Here is a 22732-nt window from a genome sequence, read left to right as displayed (position 1 = left end):
TGTGTTTGAATTCTTGGTCCTCTCTCCTGTTTTACCCTTAAAATAGGATCCCACAATTATAGACAGCCAGTGGCACATTAATAACCCCCACCACGACCTTAAAATCAATTACCTCACAATCATGGTGGCCAGTGGCATTTTATATCTCAACCTGTAAGGAAAAAAATAATAATCATTGGTGGTTAGTTGCACTCTAAGCCCCTCCAACCATTACCCTTTTTTGGCAGCTGCTGGCAGTTTTTAAGTGGGTCTTTAAGTGACAAGGCAGGGAGGCATTTTCACAGTTACATGATTGGGAGCTCGTCCTACCTGCTCCTGATCAGAAGCCATTACTGAGCTGTCAGCTTGATCAATGTGTTGGCAGGATGCAGTAGTGCGGTGTGGATGCTTATGGGTGGCTGCTGAGTGTTGGAACCAACTTTTGCTGCTTCCACACATATGCATTTGACAATCAAGGCTAAAAAAATGATATAACCTCTCAATTATTGATAGTCTGTGGAACATTAAACCCTTTTCACCTTTAAAACTGATTCCACCATTATTGGTGGTCAGTGGACCTTTAAGACCCCCCACATTTACCTTTGATCGGCCGTTCCTCCTTCGTGCTTTGTTTACAAAAATTCAGCCTATTTACAATTGAGAAGAGGGAGTTTCCTCTGTTGTGAATGGGCTGACTGTTTGTAAACACTACTAGTTTGTTCACTTACCATGGCTGTAAGATTGATTTACAGCGATCACAAGGTACAGTATCATTGTGATCTGAGCTGCCCAATCACAGCTCAGGTCATGGTTCATAATGCACTGCCCATCCAAATGTGTTTTCTGAAGTGCCTTTATAAATGGCACTCCAGAAGTACACATCTATCTCCACACCATTTTTTTTCACTACATGGTGGTACGGAGGTGGTTAAATTACTAATATGCAAGGCATAATATTTCCGTATCTACATAGGAAAGCCAAGCACAAGTAAAGGAAATTGAAGATGGTGTTGTACAGCGCATCCTACAGGAAGCAGAGTCCATCATACAGGAATCACTCCAACAACTAGATGAGCCACTCTATACCAGTGGCAGCGTATCTACAGGTGAGTACACAGTGAAAGGCAAATACATCTGCAGTATAGACATCACCATTCTAAAGCCAAACATCATGTTTTCCCTTCCAGACTTTCTAATCTCCAGAACAGTAGCAGCTGTAGAGAGCACAGAGAAACTAGAGGAGGCGTGGAAAAAACATGTGTCGGAAACTTCAGGTGAGAAGAAAGGATGGGAAAGGACCAAAAGATGTAAAGAGTATAGCAGGCAAGTGGAGGAAATGCACTATAGCCAGAGTGGCCTGATCAAACCAGAGGGCAGGCAAAATGGAGTGCAGTACAGAAGGTTTTACATGATAAGTCTTTGCAGCCTTTCATATTGCTAGGTTTCCAATGGAAATAAAGTATTGATTTGGCTGCCATACAGTATAGATATCATTTCATATTTTGTTGTTAAATAAATGCACTAAATGTATATGTAATCATGTTATCAGAGGTTCATACAGGCCATGGAGGTGACTTTCCATCCTACATATCACACAAAACCTTGTTTTATCTAATGTTTTATAGTGTTCATTTTTTTCCATCAGCCTTGATTTCTTCTTTACGAATATGAACAGAATGTTTCTGAATGCCCACAAACCTACAAATACTAGTAGCTGTGGCACTATGGTTTGGGATGCTGTCATATGTTTAGCCATATTTATTTTTTTGGAGTATAGTGAGGCGCTACTACCCTTGTTTTGCACCAATTGATAAATAATTTTAAAGAAGAGCCATAGGATTAAAAACAATATTCAATATTTAAAGTGCATTTGTGCCTTTTCAGGTGCAATCAAATTTGAGTGTATGCTATATTCAAAATTAGAGTATAATATAGCACTATTATCCTTATTATACACAAGTTAGTGGGTATTAAACCATTCAATTATAATAAATAATTTAAAGTGCAATTGTGCAATTCTGAGTGCAGTCAAGACAAATTGTGCAAAAATTGCAAAATGTATAGATCCCAAAGTGCATGTAGGTGTGCATATAATTATTAAGTTAACTCAACAACTCATTTAAAGTGAATAAGTGCATAAGAAATGTTACAGTATTATGCCTGTTTTGTGAATAAAATTTATAATAAAGATACAATATATTATGCTCAAGTGACAAGGTGCAATATATTCATGAGTGAGTACTCAGTAAATATACATAAATAAATAAATAAATAAATTAATTAATAGCAGTATGGAAAAAGGGTTTATAATGAGTGCAATGTGATATAGCACAAAAAGTCCATGCATGTGTATACCAAAATATAAGATTAATATGCAATAAAAAAAACTGTGTGAAATCTCTGTCCCGTTTTGGAGTGATCCGTGCTTTTAAAATAGGTTTTGCTCTTGGTGAGTAATCCGTGCTCACAAAATAGGCACAATACTGTAACATTTCTTATGCACTTATTCACTTTAAATGAGTTGTTGAGTTAACTTAATAATTATTTGCACACCTACATGCACTTTGGGATCTATACATTTTGCAATTTTTTTGCACAATTTTTCTTGATTGCACTCGGAATTGCACAATTGCACTTTAAATTATTTATTACAATTTAAAGGTTTAATACCAACTAACTTGTGTATAATAAGGATAATAGTGCTATATTATACTCTATTTTTGAATATAACATTTGATTGCACCTGAAAAGCCTCAATTGCACTTTAAATATTGTTTTTAATCCTATGGCTCTACTTTAAAATTATTTATCAATTGGTGCAAAACAAGGATAGTAGTGCCTCACTATACCCCATTTCTGAATTTAGGCATACACGTAAATTGACAGCGAAATTACCCAAAGTTGAGTTTTTTATCATCACAAGGGCAGGCGCAGTATTTCACATACACACTTGCATATTTATTTTTTTGTAACCCTGGATAATTGAAAAGAAAGACATTTTATACAGATATAAATTGCATCACATGCAGTTTGTATATGAAAATCACAGATTTATCTGCTTATGTATCTCTATTCCTAGATGTGAACTGCTTGTTGCCGAGTCTGGTTCAGTTTGCACATAGAATCAGTGATGTGATCCTACAAGGAGCTCAGACCAGAACGTCTGACAGTGAGTATCTAATGCTTATGCTAGTGTCCAGTGAAATTCTGCATTTTTTAAGCTATTACATTTTTATTCCTGAATGCCAGGCACTGTGGGGCAAACCCATGATGCCCTGTACTCACAATATATTCTCAGCCTTCCTGGTTGGGTGACACTAGGCATTATTTAACCCAGGAGACTTAGGACATCTTGTGGTAGAAATTAGGTTCTGCATGTAACAGCTCTACATTGAAGTACATTCATAACTCACATCTGGGTGTTGGCAAATTAAGTCACTGACTAGTTCTCTATTCCCCATTCTGTCAGATCTCAGTTTCCCATTTCATCTGGTTACTTTACCATAAATTCTCTCACTTCAAGGAAACCTCTGCTGGGGATGTTTGTAGATTGCCATTATTGACCTGTGTTATAAAAATTGCTAGTTGCCTGGCTGTCATGCTGACTATGTAGCCTACTGAAAAAGGGTTCTTATCATACGTTTTGATTAGCTTGTTGAATGCATATTTCTAGTTTATACATTCAAAATGTATTTAAGTCCTTGGACCAGCATGGCAGCCAGGCCACTAACATAGTTAGAATAGAGGTCAGCAATATTTACCCTGCACAAGAAAAGAGAGCAGCAGTGGTCAGTCTTTATTACAGGAAACTCCAGCAGAGAGGCAAAGTGCAGGTATTTCCAACTAGACTACTGCACAGACCTGGAAGGACTCAAGATTCAAATAAGTAAACCCCTTGTATTTAGACAATATTTGTTTAGCCTGAATTTCCGATCTTATCATGACTGCGAGGCTTTATTTATTCCTATACTAACTTAAATAATTCACCAGCCTGTGTATTTGCTAGAGTTAGTTGATAGAGAACAGATTAATAAATGTTTAGATGCAATAAAATTAGAAGTTTGTCCTAGGGATCAAACCTTAGCCAGGTGCAATAAGTGTAAATGGTGAGACACCTTAAGACAGAACTCCAGGAGAAAATAATATTTTTAGGATATTAATTATATATGTGTGTTTTAAGCATTATATCCATCACAGATTCCTCAATACTGCTGTTCTAATTTGTACTTTTTTTTTTATATCAGAGTTAAGTGACAGCTGTCGGACATGTGGCACAGAAGCTCTTAACTGTCTTTCGGGTCTACGGAATAAAAAAGCAGAGAATGAAGTGGACTGCAGTCAAATTACGGCCACACTGAAGTTGATAGCTGATATCGCTCAGGTAAAGGTGGATGACTGCCAGAGTTGGATACTGAGGACCAGGTGCTGATGCTATTAAAAAAGATGCATACAATGGACAGAAAATGATACCTAAATTCTAGCTGACACTTAGCTGGGAGAAAATTAATTGTCTTACTGGTTCCTTTAGGCACTTTTATTTTATGTTCTAAAAAAAATATACCCTCAATTTAATTTGTCAGTAGCAACCATTCAAATTTGACTTTTATGGAGACAACAAACAAGAGCTTGGATCAGGCACCATGACCAACAACGTCACCTTTGTGCCTTTTTTCTGTTTTTTAGTTTTAATCAGACCCAAATCTTAGTACCTTTAAAAAATGTAGTGATTGACAGTGCCAAAGGTAGTTTGCAAAAGTAAGCAAAACATTTCCAACACATTCCAGAGAGATGCCTTAAGCTACAATTTTTGTGTGACAACTTATTTTTTAACGTGAACCTCTTTGGAACCTGGTAAATACAAACTATGCATATGGTAAAGAAATCTTTAGGCAGAGGTTACTTTTAGTTACAACAGTATGACAAAATGACTGGAAGATCTAGAGTATATACAAGCAATTGAAAGTGCATGCAAACCTCCAACTGTATAAGTTGAACTTGGTCCCACCACCTATAAATATGTATGTGTTTATATATATATATATACTGTATCTCACAGAGGTGAGTACACCCCTCACATTTTTGTAAATATTTTATTATATCTTTTCATGTGATAACACTGAAGAAATTACACTTTGCTACAATTTAAAGTGATGTGTGTACAGCTTGTATGACAGTGTAAACTTGTTGTCCCCTCAAAATAACTCAACACACAGCCATTAATGTCGAAACTGCTGGCAACAAAAGTGAGTACACTCTTAAGTGACCATGTCCAAATTGAGCCCATTTAGCCATTTTCCCTCCCCGGTGTCATGTGACTCATTAGTGTTACAAGGTCTCAGGTGTGAATGGGGAGCAGGTGTGTTAAATTTGATGTTATCGCTCTCACTCTTTCATACTGGTCAATGGAAGTTCAACATGGCACTTCATGCAAAGAACTTTCTGAGGATCTGAAAAAAAGAACTGTTGCTTTACATTAAGATGGCCTAGGCTATAAGAAGATTGCCTTCGGGCCCACTCAGGGACACCAAGAAAAAAAAAATGAGATTGCCAAGGGCCTGAAACTAAGCTGTAGCATGGGGGGCCAAGACCATACAGGGGTTTACAAGGACAGCTTCTACTCAGAACAGGCCTCGCCATGGTCCACCAAAGAAGTTGAGTGCACATGCTCAGCATTATATCCAGAGGTTGTCTTTGGGAAATAGACCTATGAGTTCTGCCTGCATTGCTGCAAAGGTTGAAAGGGTGCGGAGTCAGCCTGTCAGTGCTCAGGCTTTACGCTATACACTCAGAGTTGTATAAAGTACTCAAAACCCATACTTGAGTAAAAGTACAAGTGCTCGATCAAAAAGTTACTTAAGTAGAAGTGGAAGTGCTCAATCAAAAAGTGACTTGAGTAGAAGTACTAAAGTATTCAACATTTTTTGTACTTAAGTATTGCAAGTAGTTTTTTTTTAAATTTTGCTACTCAAGTACTGAAAGTAAAAGTACCAGTAGTTTTGAAAAAAAAATTGCTACTCAAGTACTGAAAGTAAAAGTACAAGTACTGTGTTATGTAGTTATTAAAGAAAGAAGTCAAAAGTTTGAACATCATATTGTTTTTTATTATTTCAAATGCAGCTTTTAATTATACATACAGTAGCATTTATTTTCGTATGCGCTGATAATACACATGTTTTGAGCTTCATGAAACCTGCCATCTACTGTTCTGGCAATGGTAATTTTTATAATAGTAACGAGTAACTATGCAGCTGTTGTGGAAATTTTGATAGACATTTCTTTAGTTTAAATAGTCATTATGTCTCCCAGTGTCGGTTTTACCGATAATCGATATTTACAGTGATTATCACTTTAACTGTCATTGCAGGGAAGACTTGTTGGTGAAAATCTTCCACTGGATGAGATGGCACAATACTTGTAGCAAAGAGAGTCCATCGCATAGATCTAGGTCTTATTTTACCAAGATTAATAGATGGCTCCTTATAGTCACATTCGATCGGTGTGACTGGGGGGGCTGCTGCTATTATCTTATGCAGATAAAGCCTCATCAACTGGAACAAATAGAATGGTCACTATCAAAAATGGTTTATATATGAATCATGTTTGATGAAGACCCACCAACAAGTAATGGAGTATATGTTTATGGACTGACATGAATGAACAATGAACAATGAAAGCCATGTGCTTCTTATGGCAGTTGAATCTTTTGTTTGCTCTTGTTCATTCATGGGCATGTACTCCACGGCTTCTATTGTGCTTTTTGAATGTATACGTGTCTGTGATTGGTGGTTGTGAAGCCACTCCCTGTAACTCCCTTTCTGTAAATAAAACAAGCCTGCCCTGACACACAGAACACAGAGGACACAGAAGAAGGCATACACACACACACACACACACTCTCACACACACAGACATACACACACACTCACACACACACAGACATACACACACACACTCACACACACACACAAGCTCACACAGCAGCTAAGAGACACATAACCTCTCACACACAAACACTTGCTCTTACACACATGCACACACATACATATCCAATGGAGAGAGACCTGGCAGATGGCATCGAAATGACCTAGCGCGTCTGTTCCTTTCTTTATCGCCGAGCGCTTGGTAAATCGTTATACAGGAGAGCTGCGCATTTGTACTTTTCAGTACAAGCCCTATTAATGTCCACGACACAGCACAAAAATATCAGAGTAGAAGTATTGAAATCATCGAAAAAATGTAGTGAATTAAAAGTGGAAGTAGGAGAAAAAAATTCTACTCCAGGAAAGTACAGATACCGCCTTTCGGTACTTAAGTACAGTAGTGAAGTAGTTCTACTTAGTTACTATACATCTCTGCATACACTGCATCAAATTTGTCTCCATGGCTGTCATCCCAGAAGGAAGCCTCTTCTAAAAATGATGCACAAGAAAGCCTGCAAACAGTTTGCTGAAGACAAGCAGACTAAGCACAGGGATTACTGGAACCATGTCCTGTGGCCTGATGAGACCAAGATAAACTTATTTGGTTCAGATAGTGTCAAGCATGTGTGGCAGCAACCAGGTGAGGAGTACAAAGACAAGTGTGTCTTGCCTACAGTCAAGCAAGGTGGTGGGAGTGTCGTGGTCTTGGGCTGCATAAGCACTGCGGGCACTGGGCAGCTACAGTTCATTGAGGGAACCATGAATACCAACATGTACTATGACATACTGAAGCAGAACATGATCCCCTCCCTTGGTAGACTGGGCCGCAGGGCAGTATTCCAACAAGATGACCACTGCCTTGCTAAAGAAATTGAGGATAAAGGTGTCTCCAGATCTAAACCCTATGGAGTATTTGCTGGGCATCCTCAAATGGGAGTTGGAGGAGCGCAAGGTTTCTAACATCCACCAGCTCCGTGATGTCATCATGGGGGGTAGGAAGAGGACTCCAGTGGCAACCTGTGAAGCTCTGGTGAACTCCATGCCCAAGAGGGTTAAGGCAGTGCTGAAAAATAATGGTGGCCACACAAAATATTTACACTATGGGCCCAATTTGGACAATGTCACTTAGCGGTGTACTCACTTTTGTTGCTAGCGGTTTAGACATTAATGGCTGTGTGTTGAGTTATTTTGAGGGGACAGCAAATTTGCACTGTTATACAAGCTGCACACTCACTACTTTACATTGTAGCAAAGTGTAATTTCTTCAGTGTTGTCACATGAAAAGATATAGTACAATATTTACAAAAATGTGAGGGGTGTACTCACTTTTGTGAGATACTGTATCTTATAGTATATTGCAAGAACTTCCCTCAACATTTAAAAATATATGTGTTAGGGATGACAGGGTGACAGCAGATAAACAGGAGAAAGAAATGTTTCATAATTGGCTTGAAATAATTTGTTCTCCATTAAACATAAGGTTCTATTTTTTGATTATTGGGCTTTTTCCTAACAAACAAGCAGTACTAAACCAGGGTATGAGTTATATGAGGGAGAACCTGTGCACGGCATACAAGAGGTTGGATCAAATTTGTCCTGTGAAATTTGACAATTCTGCTCATCTATTGTCATCCTTTTGAATAAGAGATGTGTAAACAGGAAAGTTTCTTTTGGTTCAGAGCATAATACCTTTTTTAATTTCACTTTGAGAAAAGTTGTATTTTTCTGTATTAGCAGCTCCACTTTAAAGTATTTCACAAGGAGTTGTAATCGCATCTTTTCCCAGCAGCTGTGTTGTACAGGGATAATAATGTTTGATTAACTGTAGTATTTACACAGTCATTAGTAATCTGGTGTAATTATGGTACAGAAGGGACCTCTAGTGACGTGACCTACTTTGGTTAGAACTTCTGTGCCAAGAACTAGAGATCCCAGTCGTAATTATATTTCACGCTAATTTTAAAATTTCCATAAATATTACTCTTGGCTGTACCACAAGCTTTTATTGAGTCCTGACGAAAAGGATCAATTTACATTTTCAGTGCTAATCAGTAATATCAGGGGAACTCAGGGAGAGTGAAATTTTCATTTTCTATCCAGGACTTCCCCAGGGACTTTACTGACGCTATCCCTCACACAACCCAGCTTCTTATTGCTGAGCAAAAACACCTCTTCCAATGACACACAGACCGTGCAGCTTAGGAATGTCAGCCTTTTCAGTGAAAACAGTAATGATATTGTACAAATCGCACTACTGCGAGGGTGGCCAGCATGGTTATTTATTAAGTGAAGTTTGCCTTAAAGACAACCCACGCCATAATAACTTGGTAGACATACAGTATTTTCTGTAACAATGTTTGTCTTTTAGGAGTTGCGTCCTCCATCACTTGATATTAAAGAGGAGGAGTTGGGTGACCTGGTGGATAAAGAAATGACAGCCACTGCAGCAGCTGTAGAAACAGCTGCTGCCAGGATTGAGGTGAGAACTGTGTTTATTATGCCTCGTACACACGCAACGATTGTTGGCCGTGAATTTTCGGCCAACGTCCGATCGGCCGATTATCGGCTTGTTAGTATGATGCTTCCGACAACTGACTGCGACTTTACGGCCGAACAAAATCTGGTGTGCAGGCTATAAAATTTTTGTTGGCCGTCAACAGAACGGCCGATTTTCCTTCAGTCAGTACAGATTTTGGCAGACAAAAATGTGATGAGCATGACTGGGCATGCTCAGAGAAGAAAAAACACACGGAAAGTAAACCAGCACATGACATCACTTCTGAAGTTGTTTTTTGTTGGCCGAGAAAATTAGTGTGCAGTCTAGAGCACATTTCAACCAACACAACAACACTGGACAAAAGACGGCCGATCGGTCGGCCAGCAATCGTTGCGTGTGTACGAGGCATTAGTATGACCCAGTAAAGAAAATGTGGTTTCAGCATATTCTTACTATCATTATGGTAGATATAGAAAATTCTTACACTGATGACAACCATGCACTATACATAATCACCTATACAGTATATTCTCAGTAGGTGGAATAGCTGGAGACCCATGATGCACTTGAAGATGTTTCCTATTTAGGTGCCACACTGTCTTCTGTTAGTACCACATGTATCCCTATCTGCTCCAGCTGCAGACCATCAACATCTGCTCTGATTATCTGGGCCTCTAACAGTACTTTTACCGTGTTAATAAAAGCTCTGGCAGCTTGTCTTTTCCTTTTTGACTCATGTTCCACAGCACTTTGTGTCATGTAATCTGTTTAATGTGTGTCTAAACCAGACCCCAAAATCATTGACTAGTACCCTATACCTTCACTCAAGTACCTAAACTGATAAATCATTAGAGGCCTTGGGAATGAGCAAGAGTCATGTCACACTAGCAATCTTGTTGCTGACAACAAGATCGCTAGTGTGATATGGCCCTAATGGTGGCCACATACGCTTCAATTGTTATTTTTTTATCTGATTGATGCACAATTCCGTCAAAATTATCAAATCTGCAAACAGTCGATTAGCCATACCTTCCCTTCTGATTGATTTAGACAAAATGTCGCTAGAATTTCATTAAACTGAGTTGATCAGCCAGGGTGGAATATTATCGGCATCTGTCGGCAGCACTGAAATACTTTGTTCATGAATACAAATGTATTTTGATGGATCTGATTATGAGATTACATGGTGAAAATAGAAATACAATCAATAATATATTATATGTATCTCCAAAAAAAATTGGAAAAGAGAATCAAAATTTACAAAAAGGACAAGGGAACAATTGATCTGTACATAGATACAATGTTGAATAATAAAAACATCAAAATAAGTGCATAATCCTCATACACTTGTATTAGAACCTATGGGAAGTAACACTGGGCCAGATAATACCGGTGTCAGTAGAAATTCCCTAGGCAGACCATAACCCACCACCCTACATGTTTCGCAGTGTGAACCGCTTCTTCAGGGGTATAGGGGTGCACATAGATGTTTCAAGAGGAAGACTGTTGAATTTATGGAACAAACATTAGTTACAGAGCGGTTTTACTACAAATCATACATGACATAACATGACATTGACAATAGATTCTATTTGAGAAATATTCAAGAACATTAAACATTACAGTATCATTTTATATATCATACAAACACAGAAGCCAAAAATAATGTGGGATAATCCCACCTTGTCCGCCCGGGGGACTTGGTGTGTTCTTGACACATTCCTCTTCTTTCCTATCCATAGTCCGGCAGCCTTTTAAGGTGGGATTATCCGCACTCATTATTTTTGGCTTCTGTGTTTGTATGATATATAAAATGATACTGTTATGTATAATGTTCTTGAATATTTCTCAAATAGAATCTATTGTCAATGCCATGTTATGTCATGTATGATTTGTAGTAAAACCGCTCTGTAACTAATGTTTGTTCCATTATTCAACAGTCTTCCTCTTGAAACATCTATGTGCACCCCTATACCCCTGAAGAAGCGGTTCACACTGCGAAACGTGTAGGGTGGTGGGTTATGGTCTGCCTAGGGAATTTCTACTGACACCGGTATTATCTGGCCCAGTGTTACTTCCCATAGGTTCTAATACCAGTGTATGAGGATTATGCACTTATTGGGATGTTTTTATTATTCAACATTGTATCTATTTACAGATCAATTGTTCCCTTGTCCTTTTTGTAAATTTTGATTCTCTTTCTCTTTTCCAATTTTTTTTGGAGATACATATAATAAACTTAAAGTTTTTATACAATTTTTGTACTTATTGGTCTCAGATGGTACCTATAAAGTCCCGACCGATTGCCCCACATTCTGTTCTACATTGTTATTATAGGGATGTGGTACCCTTAACTTGTTCCTTAAACTATACGAATGAGCCATCCTCTTTGAAATCAATAATATATGATCATAAGTTACGATTGTATTGTCCCTCTTGATCGAAACTCACTTATCCAGTGCAGCATATCGATTGAACGGGCTGTTGACTATAGATCAATTATTTCAATGGAAAGATATTGATCAGAAAAAAAACTAATAATTTATGAAAGCGTCTATAGCCACCATAAGAGCACATTGCTTAAAAGCAACAAGATGACATCATGCATGTGCAACATCAGTTCATTGGATGGTCACAAAAGCACTCAGTGACACACAATTTATCAGTTAAACTAAAAATACTTGCTTGTCTGATTCAGACACAGATAAAAGTAATGGATTGTTCTTTGAAGATACTTTGTGTGACAGAATAATCCTTTTTTCCCCTCAGGAAATGCTGAAGAAGTCTCGAACTGATGACACTGGACTAAAATTACAAGTCAATGAACAGTAAGATACTTATTTGTTCAAACACTCCATATCCAAGAAATAAAATGAGTCTAAACTAAGCCTATGTTGTGGAATGAGAGTTCTTTACAACATGTGTGACTTTGTTCTGCAGGATTCTGGGGTCATGTACAGATCTCATGCAGGGTATCCAGGCTTTGATTCTGGCCTCAAAGGATCTTCAGAAAGAGATTGTGGAGAGTGGAGGGGTCAGTATGTCCTTGTCCTTTGTGTGTCTTATTCAAGCACATCACACAATCATAGTCCAGAGAAATTCAGCTTTATCTGTGCATGTATTTGAAAAACCTTTCTTGTGTGCTAATTTTTTTTAGGGAGCAGCATCTCCAAAAGAGTTCTATGCCAGAAACTCACGGTGGACAGAGGGGCTGATTTCTGCTTCCAAGGCTGTGGGGTGGGGAGCCACTGTTATGGTGTAAGTATATTCTAGTAATTATCACACCAACATCAGTTTATAGAAAGATGGGACAGCTCCTTTCATAGGAAAACACAAGGGTTGCTTTGTAGTGTCAGAACTTAAGCCAGAAACCAGGCAACAGAGGACCAATAGACCTTTATAAATAACATACTTTAAGAATGTCAATGCGCCAACCATCCCTAACAAAGTGTGAACTGCATGAATTCCCCATTCTTATGCTAGGTGCTCTGTGCAGGATACATGAAAGGCCAGATTTCTTCATAGCCAATATAAGTTTAGCTTAGGCCTGTGGAAGCACACATCATGTTGATGACTGTCAGTGTAGCACCCTCCTAGATAGGTGCTAGAGAGAGAGTATAGTTTTTGGCTCTGCCTATCAGAGGAGCAGCAGGTACATTCTATATTCTCTCTGTTTATCAGGGAGCAGGATCTTTGAGTTAGGTCTGCTCAATGTGCCCAGTGTGTGATTCATATGGTCTGAGGTGTCCCCACTGTGCCTAATGGGGAAGCACATTGGACAAGTGGAGGAAACCTGGCCAATGAGGACAAAGGCTTTGATACAGCCCCAGGGATTGGCACAGACTGGTGCATTGTGGGGTATTGTATCTAAAGCCAGGGGCTTTTTGCAGGGGTTTTTTTTTTTTGGGCATTTTTTTGGGGTCTTTGGAGGCAGGCAGAACATCTGAACTTCTGTATAGGGGTATATATACACACACACTTATATGCATATATACACATACACATATATAGGTGTGATAGGAGCGGAGACATATGCCTGTTAATTATTTCATTAGCGCAAGCATAGTGTTCTGCTACTTTCACACCTATGTATGTGTAGGTGTATATATACATACATGTGTGTGTATATATACCCCTATACAGATGTTCAGATGTCATGCCTGACTCCAAACATGTCCTCAAAAAAGTCCTATGAACGCCTGCAGCAAAAAGCAGAAGAAGAAGAAGCCATATCGCTGTTCTGTAAGTGACCTAAGAGAAACAATCTTTTCTCTATATGTGTAAAAGAGGAAGTGATTGGCGCTGCCAGATATAAAATGTGAGACAAATAAATAAGGTGTGTTTTCTAGTGCTAATAAATCTCTGTTATGATGTGTAAAATCAACCTTTAAGGAACAGGTGGTAATGAATTTCAAGATGAAGGATATATAGAAATAAAAAAGACTATATATAAAATCTTGTATGTGGCATATATACTACCGATATACATACAATGTGTCTGTGTACATATGCCGCTGTAAAACAAATGCAACCAAAGTGCAAAAAGTGCTAAGTGCAGCAGGTGTGGTCACCCAAGATAAATCTATAAATTGGTAAATAGAAAATAAAAAAATATATGTGTCCGTAGTTTTATATAAATTTGGTGCCGACTTCAAATTCTAAAATGTATAAAATAAATATATTAATGTGGCAATTGGTGCCTAGTGCAGTGTTGTGCAATGTGCAATAATAAATAAATAGTTTGTAAAGTGTACAGGTGCACGTATGAGTCTGAAATGTCCTGTACACCTGTACACTTTACAAACTATTTGTCTCACATTTTATATCTGGCAGCGCCAATCACTTCCTCTTTTACACATATATATTTGATACATCCTTTTATAGGGCTGTATTTTTGAAGTGGACTGCAGCCAAGTCTGTTTTTTAGCTTTTATCCTAAGCGCGGATTCCTTTGGTTTTGATCTTTTCTCTATAGCGGTCACCCTGACATGGAAGGGTTTTGTCACCCTGCCATAGCAGACAGAGTCAGTTAACCCTACACTACACTACGGTCCCCTTACACTTAACACTTTCCCTACAGAAACTAGATTATTAAAGCTAACTAAAGTGGAAAATAGCACCCTAACTACACTAGATATCCCTTTCCTCACACTAAAAATTGCTAAATGACACTTTTAGCAAAGTCACAGAACTGCTTCCACTCTCTTCCACAGCCCTGTATTACAATGCTAGGAATTTGGCGGGGGCTGTCTTATATACTGGGGGGCGTATTCACTAATGATCGACCTCTGGACCCCCTAGTCACTTCAATCACATTCCTAGCATTCTCTTGCCCCATCAACTGCTTTTTACTGATGGTTCTTGTCCAATCACAGGCTTTTAAAGCCCATTTCCTGTCCCATTGCATTTTGGTCAGTTCTGGTTGCCGAATTCCGAACTTTTTCAGCAAAAAGTTCGGAATTCAGCCGAATTTCGAACAGCCAATGTTCGGGTCGAACCGATGGTCGACCCGAACCGTTCGATCATCCCTACTCTGAAGCTCATCAGAGTACCCGAGTACCTTTCTGAAGCCGATCAGTGTACCTGAGTACCTATCTGCAGCCCATGCCTCCTAGATTATGTGTTGGGGTGTTTGCTTTCCAAAATGGGGTCATTGTGTGGGGGTTTCCATTGTCCTGGGGTTCCAGGGCTTTCAAAAGTGTGATTGGTTGTAATGAAATTATGTGTGTAATTTATGCTTCTAGAACACCTGACAGTGTTCCTTGCATGTTGGGCCTCTGTATGTGGCTATGCTGTGGCAAAGTCCCATACATGTGGTATCGCTATACTCAGGAGGAGTAGTAGAATGTATTTTGGGGTGTCATTTTTGCTATGTACATGCTATGTGTTAGAAATATCCTATAAATTGACAACTTTGTGTAAAAAAAAAATGCGTTTTCATTTTCTTTCCACATATTCCAAAAACTTGTGGAAAAAAATGACACGTTCAAAAGACTAATTTTGCCTCAAAGAATATACATTGGGGTGTTTGCTTTCCAAAATGGGGTCATTTTGTGGGTAATTCCATTGTCCTGGTGCCCCAGGGCCTTCAAAAGTGTGATAGGTCGTTAGGAAATTATATGTGTAATTTATGCTCCTAGAACACCTGATGGTGGTCCCTGCATGTTGGGCCTCTGTTTGTGGCCAGGCTGTGTAAAGGTCTCACACATGTGCTATCACCATACTCAGGAGGAGTAGCAGAATGTATTTTGGGGTGTAATTGCAAGTATGCATATACTGTGTGTGAGAAATAACTTTGACAATTATGACAATTTTGTGTATATAAAAAAAAAAATATTTCTTCATTTTCCCAAGAATTGTGGGAAAAAATTACAACTTAAAAAAACTCACCATGCCTCTTACTAAATACCCTGGAATGTCTACTTTCCAAAAAGGGGTCATTTGGTGGGTATTTGTACTGTCCTGACATTTCAGGGCCTCAAGAAATTAGATAGGCCATCGGTACATCAGGCGTGATCAATTTTCAATGAATGGCACCATAGCTTGTAGACTCTATAACTTTCACACAGACTAAATAATAACCACTAATGTGGGTTATTTTTACCAAAGATATATAGAAGTATAAATTTTGGCCCAAATTTATGAAAAAAAATTACTTATTTGCAAAATTTTATAATAGAAACTAAAACAAAATGTGTTTTTTTCAAAATTTTCGCTCTTTTTTCACTTATATCTCAAAAAAATAAAAAAACCAGTGGTGATTAAATACTACCAAAAGAAAGCTCTATTTGTGTGAAAAAAATGATAAAAAATTTGATTGGGTACAGCATTGCATGACTGAGTATTTATCATTCAAAATGTGAGAGCGCCGAAAGCTGAAAATTGGTCTGGGCAGGAAGGGGGTGTAACTGCTCTGTATGGAAGTGGTTCAAGAGCTCAGCCAGGTGATAGCCAGACCATTATTCTTGATCTTTAAGGATAGTCTACAGATGGGAATGTTGCCAGCTGATTGGAAAAAAGCCAACGTGGTACCAATATTTAAAAAAGGGCTGAGATATATCCCCGGAAACTATAGGTCGGTCAGCCTAACATCAGTAGACTGCAAGATTTTAGAGGATATGTTAAGAGACTACATACAAGACTTTAGTAATGAAAACGGTATTATTAGTAGTAATCAGCATGGATTCATGAAAAATCGTTCTTGCCAGACCAATCTATTAACCTTCTATGATGAAGTGAGTTGCCATCTAGATGAAGGAAGGCCTGTGGATGTGGTGAATCTGGACTTTGCAAAGGCATTTGACACAGTTCCCCACAAACGCTTACTGTACAAACTAAGGTACATAGGTATGGACCATAGGGTGAGTACCTGGATAGAGAACTGACTTGTCAGGGACATAGACGCCGCCGTGCGGCCAATGATCTTTCCAGGCGAGTGCGCATGCGTGGGAGCGTGGTTGCGCGTGCACGCATACGTGCCGGCGCAGCGCGTGTGCGTCATGACGCACACCGCACCAATCCAGCTTCTTCTTAAGGACCGCTCACACCGCCATCCGGCGCTGGATTATCGACAGCTTCCTGTACCTTTGCCCTGTGATTGTTTCCTGCTTCCCTGTTGTGACCCGGCTTGCCTTCTGACCTGTTGATCTCGCTCCTTTGCTTTGACCTCTGGCTCGTCTGACCATCCCTACTCCTGCTGCACCTTCTGTCTGATTACTTGTGTACTGACCCCGGCTTGCTCAACAGACCTGCTTCTGCTAAACCCCCTGGCCACGGCACCCCGGCTTGTTTAACTAGCAGCTTGCTGTTACTTCGGACTGACCACACGTGTATGACCCCCGACCTGGCACTGACTACCGCACTGCTTGTTCCCATTGGAGTTACCAGAAGTGAACCCAGATATTCTTCTCAGCCATCCACCAGCACTCCACAAGCATCCAGTGCTACTTGGGTCGCGTCACCACCTGTCTCACTTCCAGGGGTGATTCGCACCGAGCTGCAAGGGAAGCCCTCTCAGCACTTCGGCCTCCACCAAGAGATCTGACATGACTCCAGGGGAGAGTCCAGAGGGTGGTGATTAATGGGGAGTACTCGGATTGGGCAGGTGTTGAAAGTGGGGTCCCCCAAGGTTCTGTCCTGAGACCAATCCTGTTTAATTTATTCATAAACGATCTAGAGGAGGGGATATCCAGCACAATCTCGGTATTTGCGGATGATACTAAACTAAGCAGGCTAATATCTTCTATGCAGGATGTGGAAACCTTACAAGCGGACCTGAACAAAATTATGGGGTGGACAACTACATGGCAGATGAGGTTTAATGTTGAAAAATGTAAAGTAATACACTTGGGCATAAGAAACACGAAAGCAAGCTACTCACTAGGGGGGAACCTCTGGGTGAATCTAAGATGGAAAAAGACCTGGGGGTAATAGTGGTCAACAGGCTTGGCAGTGGCATGCAATGCCAAGCAGCTGCAAGCAAAGCCAACAAAATACTGGCATGTATAAAAAAGGGGATTGACTCCAGAAATAAAGAGATTATTCTCCCACTCTACAAGACTCTGGTCTGGCCACACCTGGAGTATGCTGTCCAGTTCTGGGCACCGGTCCTCAGGAAGGATGTACTAGAACTGGAGAGAGTCCAGAGAAGGGCAACAAAAATAATTAGGGGAATGGAGGACATCAGCTATGAGGAAAGCCTACAAGCATTGAACTTATTCTCTGTGGAGAAGAGACGCTTGAGGGGGGATATGATATCAATGTACAAATACTGTACTGGTGATTACCCTAGCATAAGGAATAAACTTTTCAGGGAAAGGGAATACAATAAGACACGTGGACACTCACTATAACTAGAGGAAAAACGGTTTAACCTTAAAATATGTAAGGGGTTCTTTACTGTCAGAGCAGTAAGAATGTGGAATTCTCTTCCACAAGCAGTAGTATCAGCAGGGAGCATCGATAGTTTCAAAAAATGATTAGATGGGCACCTTAAAGACCACAACATAAAGGGGTATACAATGTACGGTTAACAGCAATCACACACACACATCATAGGTTGAACTGGATGGACGGATGTTTTTTTTCAACCTCACAAACTATGTAACTATGTAACCCCAGATCGGTTCGCAGATCGCAGTGCGAACTGTGAAATGGTACAGAAATCGGATTGCATGGGTGTGAACACCCATTCTATCGGATTCCAGTGCAGACGAAAAAAAGGTCCTGCACCATTTTGGTGCGAATGCAATGTACCTTAATTTCAGCCATACAGTTTGTATGGCTGAATTCGCATCGCACAGACATCGCATGTAATCTGCATAGCATTGCAGTGTGAATCACATGTGATGTCTGCGATCGCACCAGTGTGAACCCAGCCTAAAAGATAGCATACATAACTAAAGCAGTAGAAACATAAGAGGTATTAATACATAACTCCCCTGAGGCATCGGTAAATGTACAGACACTGTAAAACCTTCTGTGAAACAGAATGCACATTGCATAATCAGCCTGACATTTTTGTCAAACCTGGCTGTAATTGGATAGACAAAGTTGGATTTCAAAGTCTTGCACCTCTTTTATTATTGTGAAGACAGAGAAAGGGTAACTTTACTGCTTTTTTTTTTTGCTCTGAATTTCAGAGACATCCAACTCAAATTTACCTTATTAATTTAAACTGTTCATGCGTGCCTGTCAGCTTGGGTAATTTTACCTGTATGGCAGACTGTTAGTGTAAATTAAATGTTTTCATAGATTCTAAAAGTAATTATGAAATATGTAGATGTAGTCTAGACTCATGGTTGTATTTATTACTTTTTTCTGACATAATGGTATACTTTATCTTATGTGTTTTTTGTCATGTTTTTCAGGGATGCTGCGGACCTTGTTGTCCAAGGGAAGGGAAAATTTGAAGACCTTATTGTGTGTTCCCATGAAATTGCAGCTAGCACAGCCCAACTTGTAGCAGCTTCCAAGGTATGGCTTAATAAGAACATGCACTTTAGATGATGAAAGGTAGTTGTTATTCGAGATGGGCCGAACCCCCCCCCCCCAGTTTGGTTCGCGCTATAACTCTTGAACATCAAATGTGCCCATTTTGAGGCCTTAGATACAAGATATTGGACATAAAAAGAGTATGCAGGTTCAGGTACTGCCCTAGGGACATATATCAATGCAAAAAAGTTAGTAAAAAACATCATTTTGAAATGAGCAGTTATTTACTGATGGTTGGATGGGGAGGTAAATGGCACTGTCAGGTGTCTAACGGTGTATAAATTCGATAAATTATGATTGCACTATCCCAGGCAAATAAATGTGTAGATAAAAATTTGTAAACACTTAGTATATGTATCAATAAAACATCAATAGGGCGTAAAAACATCAAATAAATACAGATGCGACAAAAAAACAATGGTAATAAGAAATACAAGTGAACCTCCTACAACAATATAAAGTGACTAAGTGCATACAGTTAATAATTCAAATATACTTTGTGAACCAAGTAAAGTGCAAATAACAATCAGGGTACAAAGAAAAAGTGCTATAGTGACTGATTGTGAATGAGCTCCAATCAATAGAGCAAGCCTCAAGGGGGCAAGTGCAAATGGATACTAAGTGGTATTACAAATGGTAACCTAAATAAAAAGTGCTAGTAGTTAATAGTGCAAAGAAAAAAAAAGGAATGTAGTAGCGCCAAACACTAAATATATGACCAATAAATTAACAAATAAAGGCATCCAAAAAAGTCCAAATAAAGTCCATATAATGGAAAGGGGAAAAGAGGCAAAATCCCAGATCCTGGTTGTGCAGGTAAGAGAAAGCCAACACCCAAACATGATGTGCACCCTTATGCACTTACCAGATGTTAATGAAGCCAGAGCGGTGTGTATATCCAGATATGGACAAGATGGACCACCAAATTATCTCAAGGATCCCAACTCCAACGGCCCTGATAAGCTGACATCAGAATGGTATGTATAGCCAAATAAGGGATATAACGCCAAGACTTGCTGCAAAGTGGTCCCAATTCCAGTAACCTCAACACAAAAGGGAGGACAATAGTGCAGACTTGTTGAGGCTGAGCTGATGGGAGGGCTTTCCCTTATACCTCCTGTCCTGTTTCTCCTGAGGGTGGTGACAGGATATAACAGGGCATGGAGTGGCACGGGTGCCTGGTTGGAGATCCTGGACAGAAGGTACTTGCAGCAGGTGCCAAGCAGATTTGTGGACTGGCAGATGCGGGTACATGCAAACAGGTGCAGAACAGCAGGCAGACTGGTGAACAGGCAGGTGCAGGTACACAGCAACAGGTGCAGGAAAGCCAACAGAAACCAAGCCGGTGATCAGGTGGATGTAGAACCTTGGATGGTCTGGCAGGCGGAAGTCGGTAACGGCCAAGTAGCAGAGGTAAAAGATCGGATACAGAGAAGAGTCAGGGCTAAGCCAGGGTCGATATCAGGCGAGCAGAGAAGGCACCGGAACGGCAGGCAAAAGGCAGAGTCGGATCACAAGCCGGGTCAGCAATAAGGTATCAGGAACGAGCAGAGTCAAACAGGAACAAGCACAGGATCAGGTCACAGGCAGTAGAAGCTGACGACTACTCAGTGCAAAGTGATGCGATTCCAAAGTCGCATAAAAGAACGGGAACAGAAGTGAATAAGCTCCAATCAATAGAGCAAGCCCCAAAGAGGAGCAAGTGCAAGTGGATGCTAGTAACCTAATTAAAAAATAATAATGTAAAGTGATGCGATTCCAAACATCGCATAGTACAAAAAAACAAAAATAGATAAATTCAGGTATAAAAAGGGATAAATAATGGGTGTTGAGGGTGAAGTATAGCTTTCCAGGAGTTAATATAAATATAAATAGAAAAAAAGAGAAAACAATTGCGCTAATCCAAAAATAGAATAAAAGCAGCAACCTCAAGTGAGACTAGCACCCAAAAAATGTCCAATATAAAATAAGTTGCGCTGTGGATGATGTATACAAGTTGATTGTGTGGTGAAATAGTAAAAGATCCGAATAATGTCCAGAATATGGAAACAAAAACGGGTAACTTGTGCAGGTACCGCTTACCGGAAATATGATAAACAAAGGCCCATCAGTATGTTCAAATACGTCCTAGGGATGAGGTCCAAGTGGACTACCAGGTTCCCCACGCGGATCCCTCAATGGAGTGGTAACATGTGTGGTACAAAAAAATATACCGCCATAGCGTAAAACCAAAAAATATGTGTAAAGAAAGGACACCCAAAGTGCAATGAGAACACCACTTCTCCCGTAGTGAAAGAAAACGTGATAAAAGGATGCCACAGAACCCCAATAGGTACTCCTTACCGAAATATAGAAGAAAAATAGCAGATGCACCAAAAAGGGGGGAAGGGGGATTACCCCAATAGGACAGCAGCTTACCACAAGGATGAGTATGGAGAGCTTATATATGACTGGATAGGTGTGACTTGAACATGCAAGCAAGTGGGGGGACACCTCTGATGGATAAAACACCCTTACCGACTCCCGATGATTTGGAGGCAGGAAGGATATGTGTGGAACCGATCCGTTGTGTCTCCTCACTCAGATAGGGAACTCAAATAGACGGTATTGGGTCAACCATGGATGATACAAAATATGGAAAACGCCATAGTGTAAAACCCACGGATGTATTTATTGTTAAAAATGGTAATGCACTTACAGACAATCAGAAGATCAAATGCAGAGAGGAAAAAAAGCCGCCGGCCGGACGGCTCCGCTCGCCCGTCCCTCGTGGACAGCAACGTGTAGGTGACGTCAGCACGCCGTGACCTGACGCGTTTCATCAAAGATGATATTCTCACCATTTTTTTGTACCACACATGTTACCACTCCATTGAGGGATCCGCGTTGGAACCTGGTAGTCCACTTGGACCTCATCCCTAGGACGTATTTGAACATACTGATGGGCCTTTGTTTATCATATTTCCGGTAAGCGGTACCTGCACAAGTTACCCGTTTTTGTTTCCATATTCTGGACATTATTCGGATCTTTTACTATTTCACCATACAATCAACTTGTATACATCATCCACAGCGCAACTTATTTTATAAATATAAATAGTCCCAATCGCACACTAGGTGCCCCAGTGCAGGGTTAAATCAGTGCAGCGTCCCTTCAAAGGTGACTAAAGTGCTTCTAGTGGTTCTTCAAGTGTGGCCGGTGTGATGGGCTAGTGGTGCTCCCCTCACTCCCAGGACCGCACTTACCAGAAAGGGGAACCCCTACAGGGGTAACAGGCCTATATTCCAGATAGGGCGTAATTCCTATGTCCCTCAGTAGTCATCCCTGGGTTCCTCTGGAAGT

The 22732-nt window shown here is 40.0% G+C and overlaps 1 protein-coding gene across 1 annotated transcript in view; it reads left to right on the top strand.

Moving 5' to 3' along the window:
* HIP1 (huntingtin interacting protein 1) overlaps positions 1-22732 on the top strand; it is a 260017-nt gene that overhangs the window by 206939 nt on the left and 30346 nt on the right. Inside the window, exons 18-26 of the mRNA XM_082244525.1 lie at positions 953-1085; positions 1167-1253; positions 3059-3148; positions 4224-4360; positions 9268-9378; positions 12166-12224; positions 12337-12430; positions 12554-12654; positions 19266-19371. Coding sequence (XP_082100651.1) covers positions 953-1085; positions 1167-1253; positions 3059-3148; positions 4224-4360; positions 9268-9378; positions 12166-12224; positions 12337-12430; positions 12554-12654; positions 19266-19371 — 918 coding nt within the window. The remainder of the gene's footprint in view (positions 1-952; positions 1086-1166; positions 1254-3058; positions 3149-4223; positions 4361-9267; positions 9379-12165; positions 12225-12336; positions 12431-12553; positions 12655-19265; positions 19372-22732) is intronic.

The sequence above is a fragment of the Pelophylax lessonae genome, assembly GCF_965119305.1.
Source record: "Pelophylax lessonae genome assembly, chromosome: 2".
NCBI lineage: Eukaryota > Metazoa > Chordata > Amphibia > Anura > Ranidae > Pelophylax > Pelophylax lessonae.
This window is presented reverse-complemented; position numbering and strand designations above follow the sequence as displayed.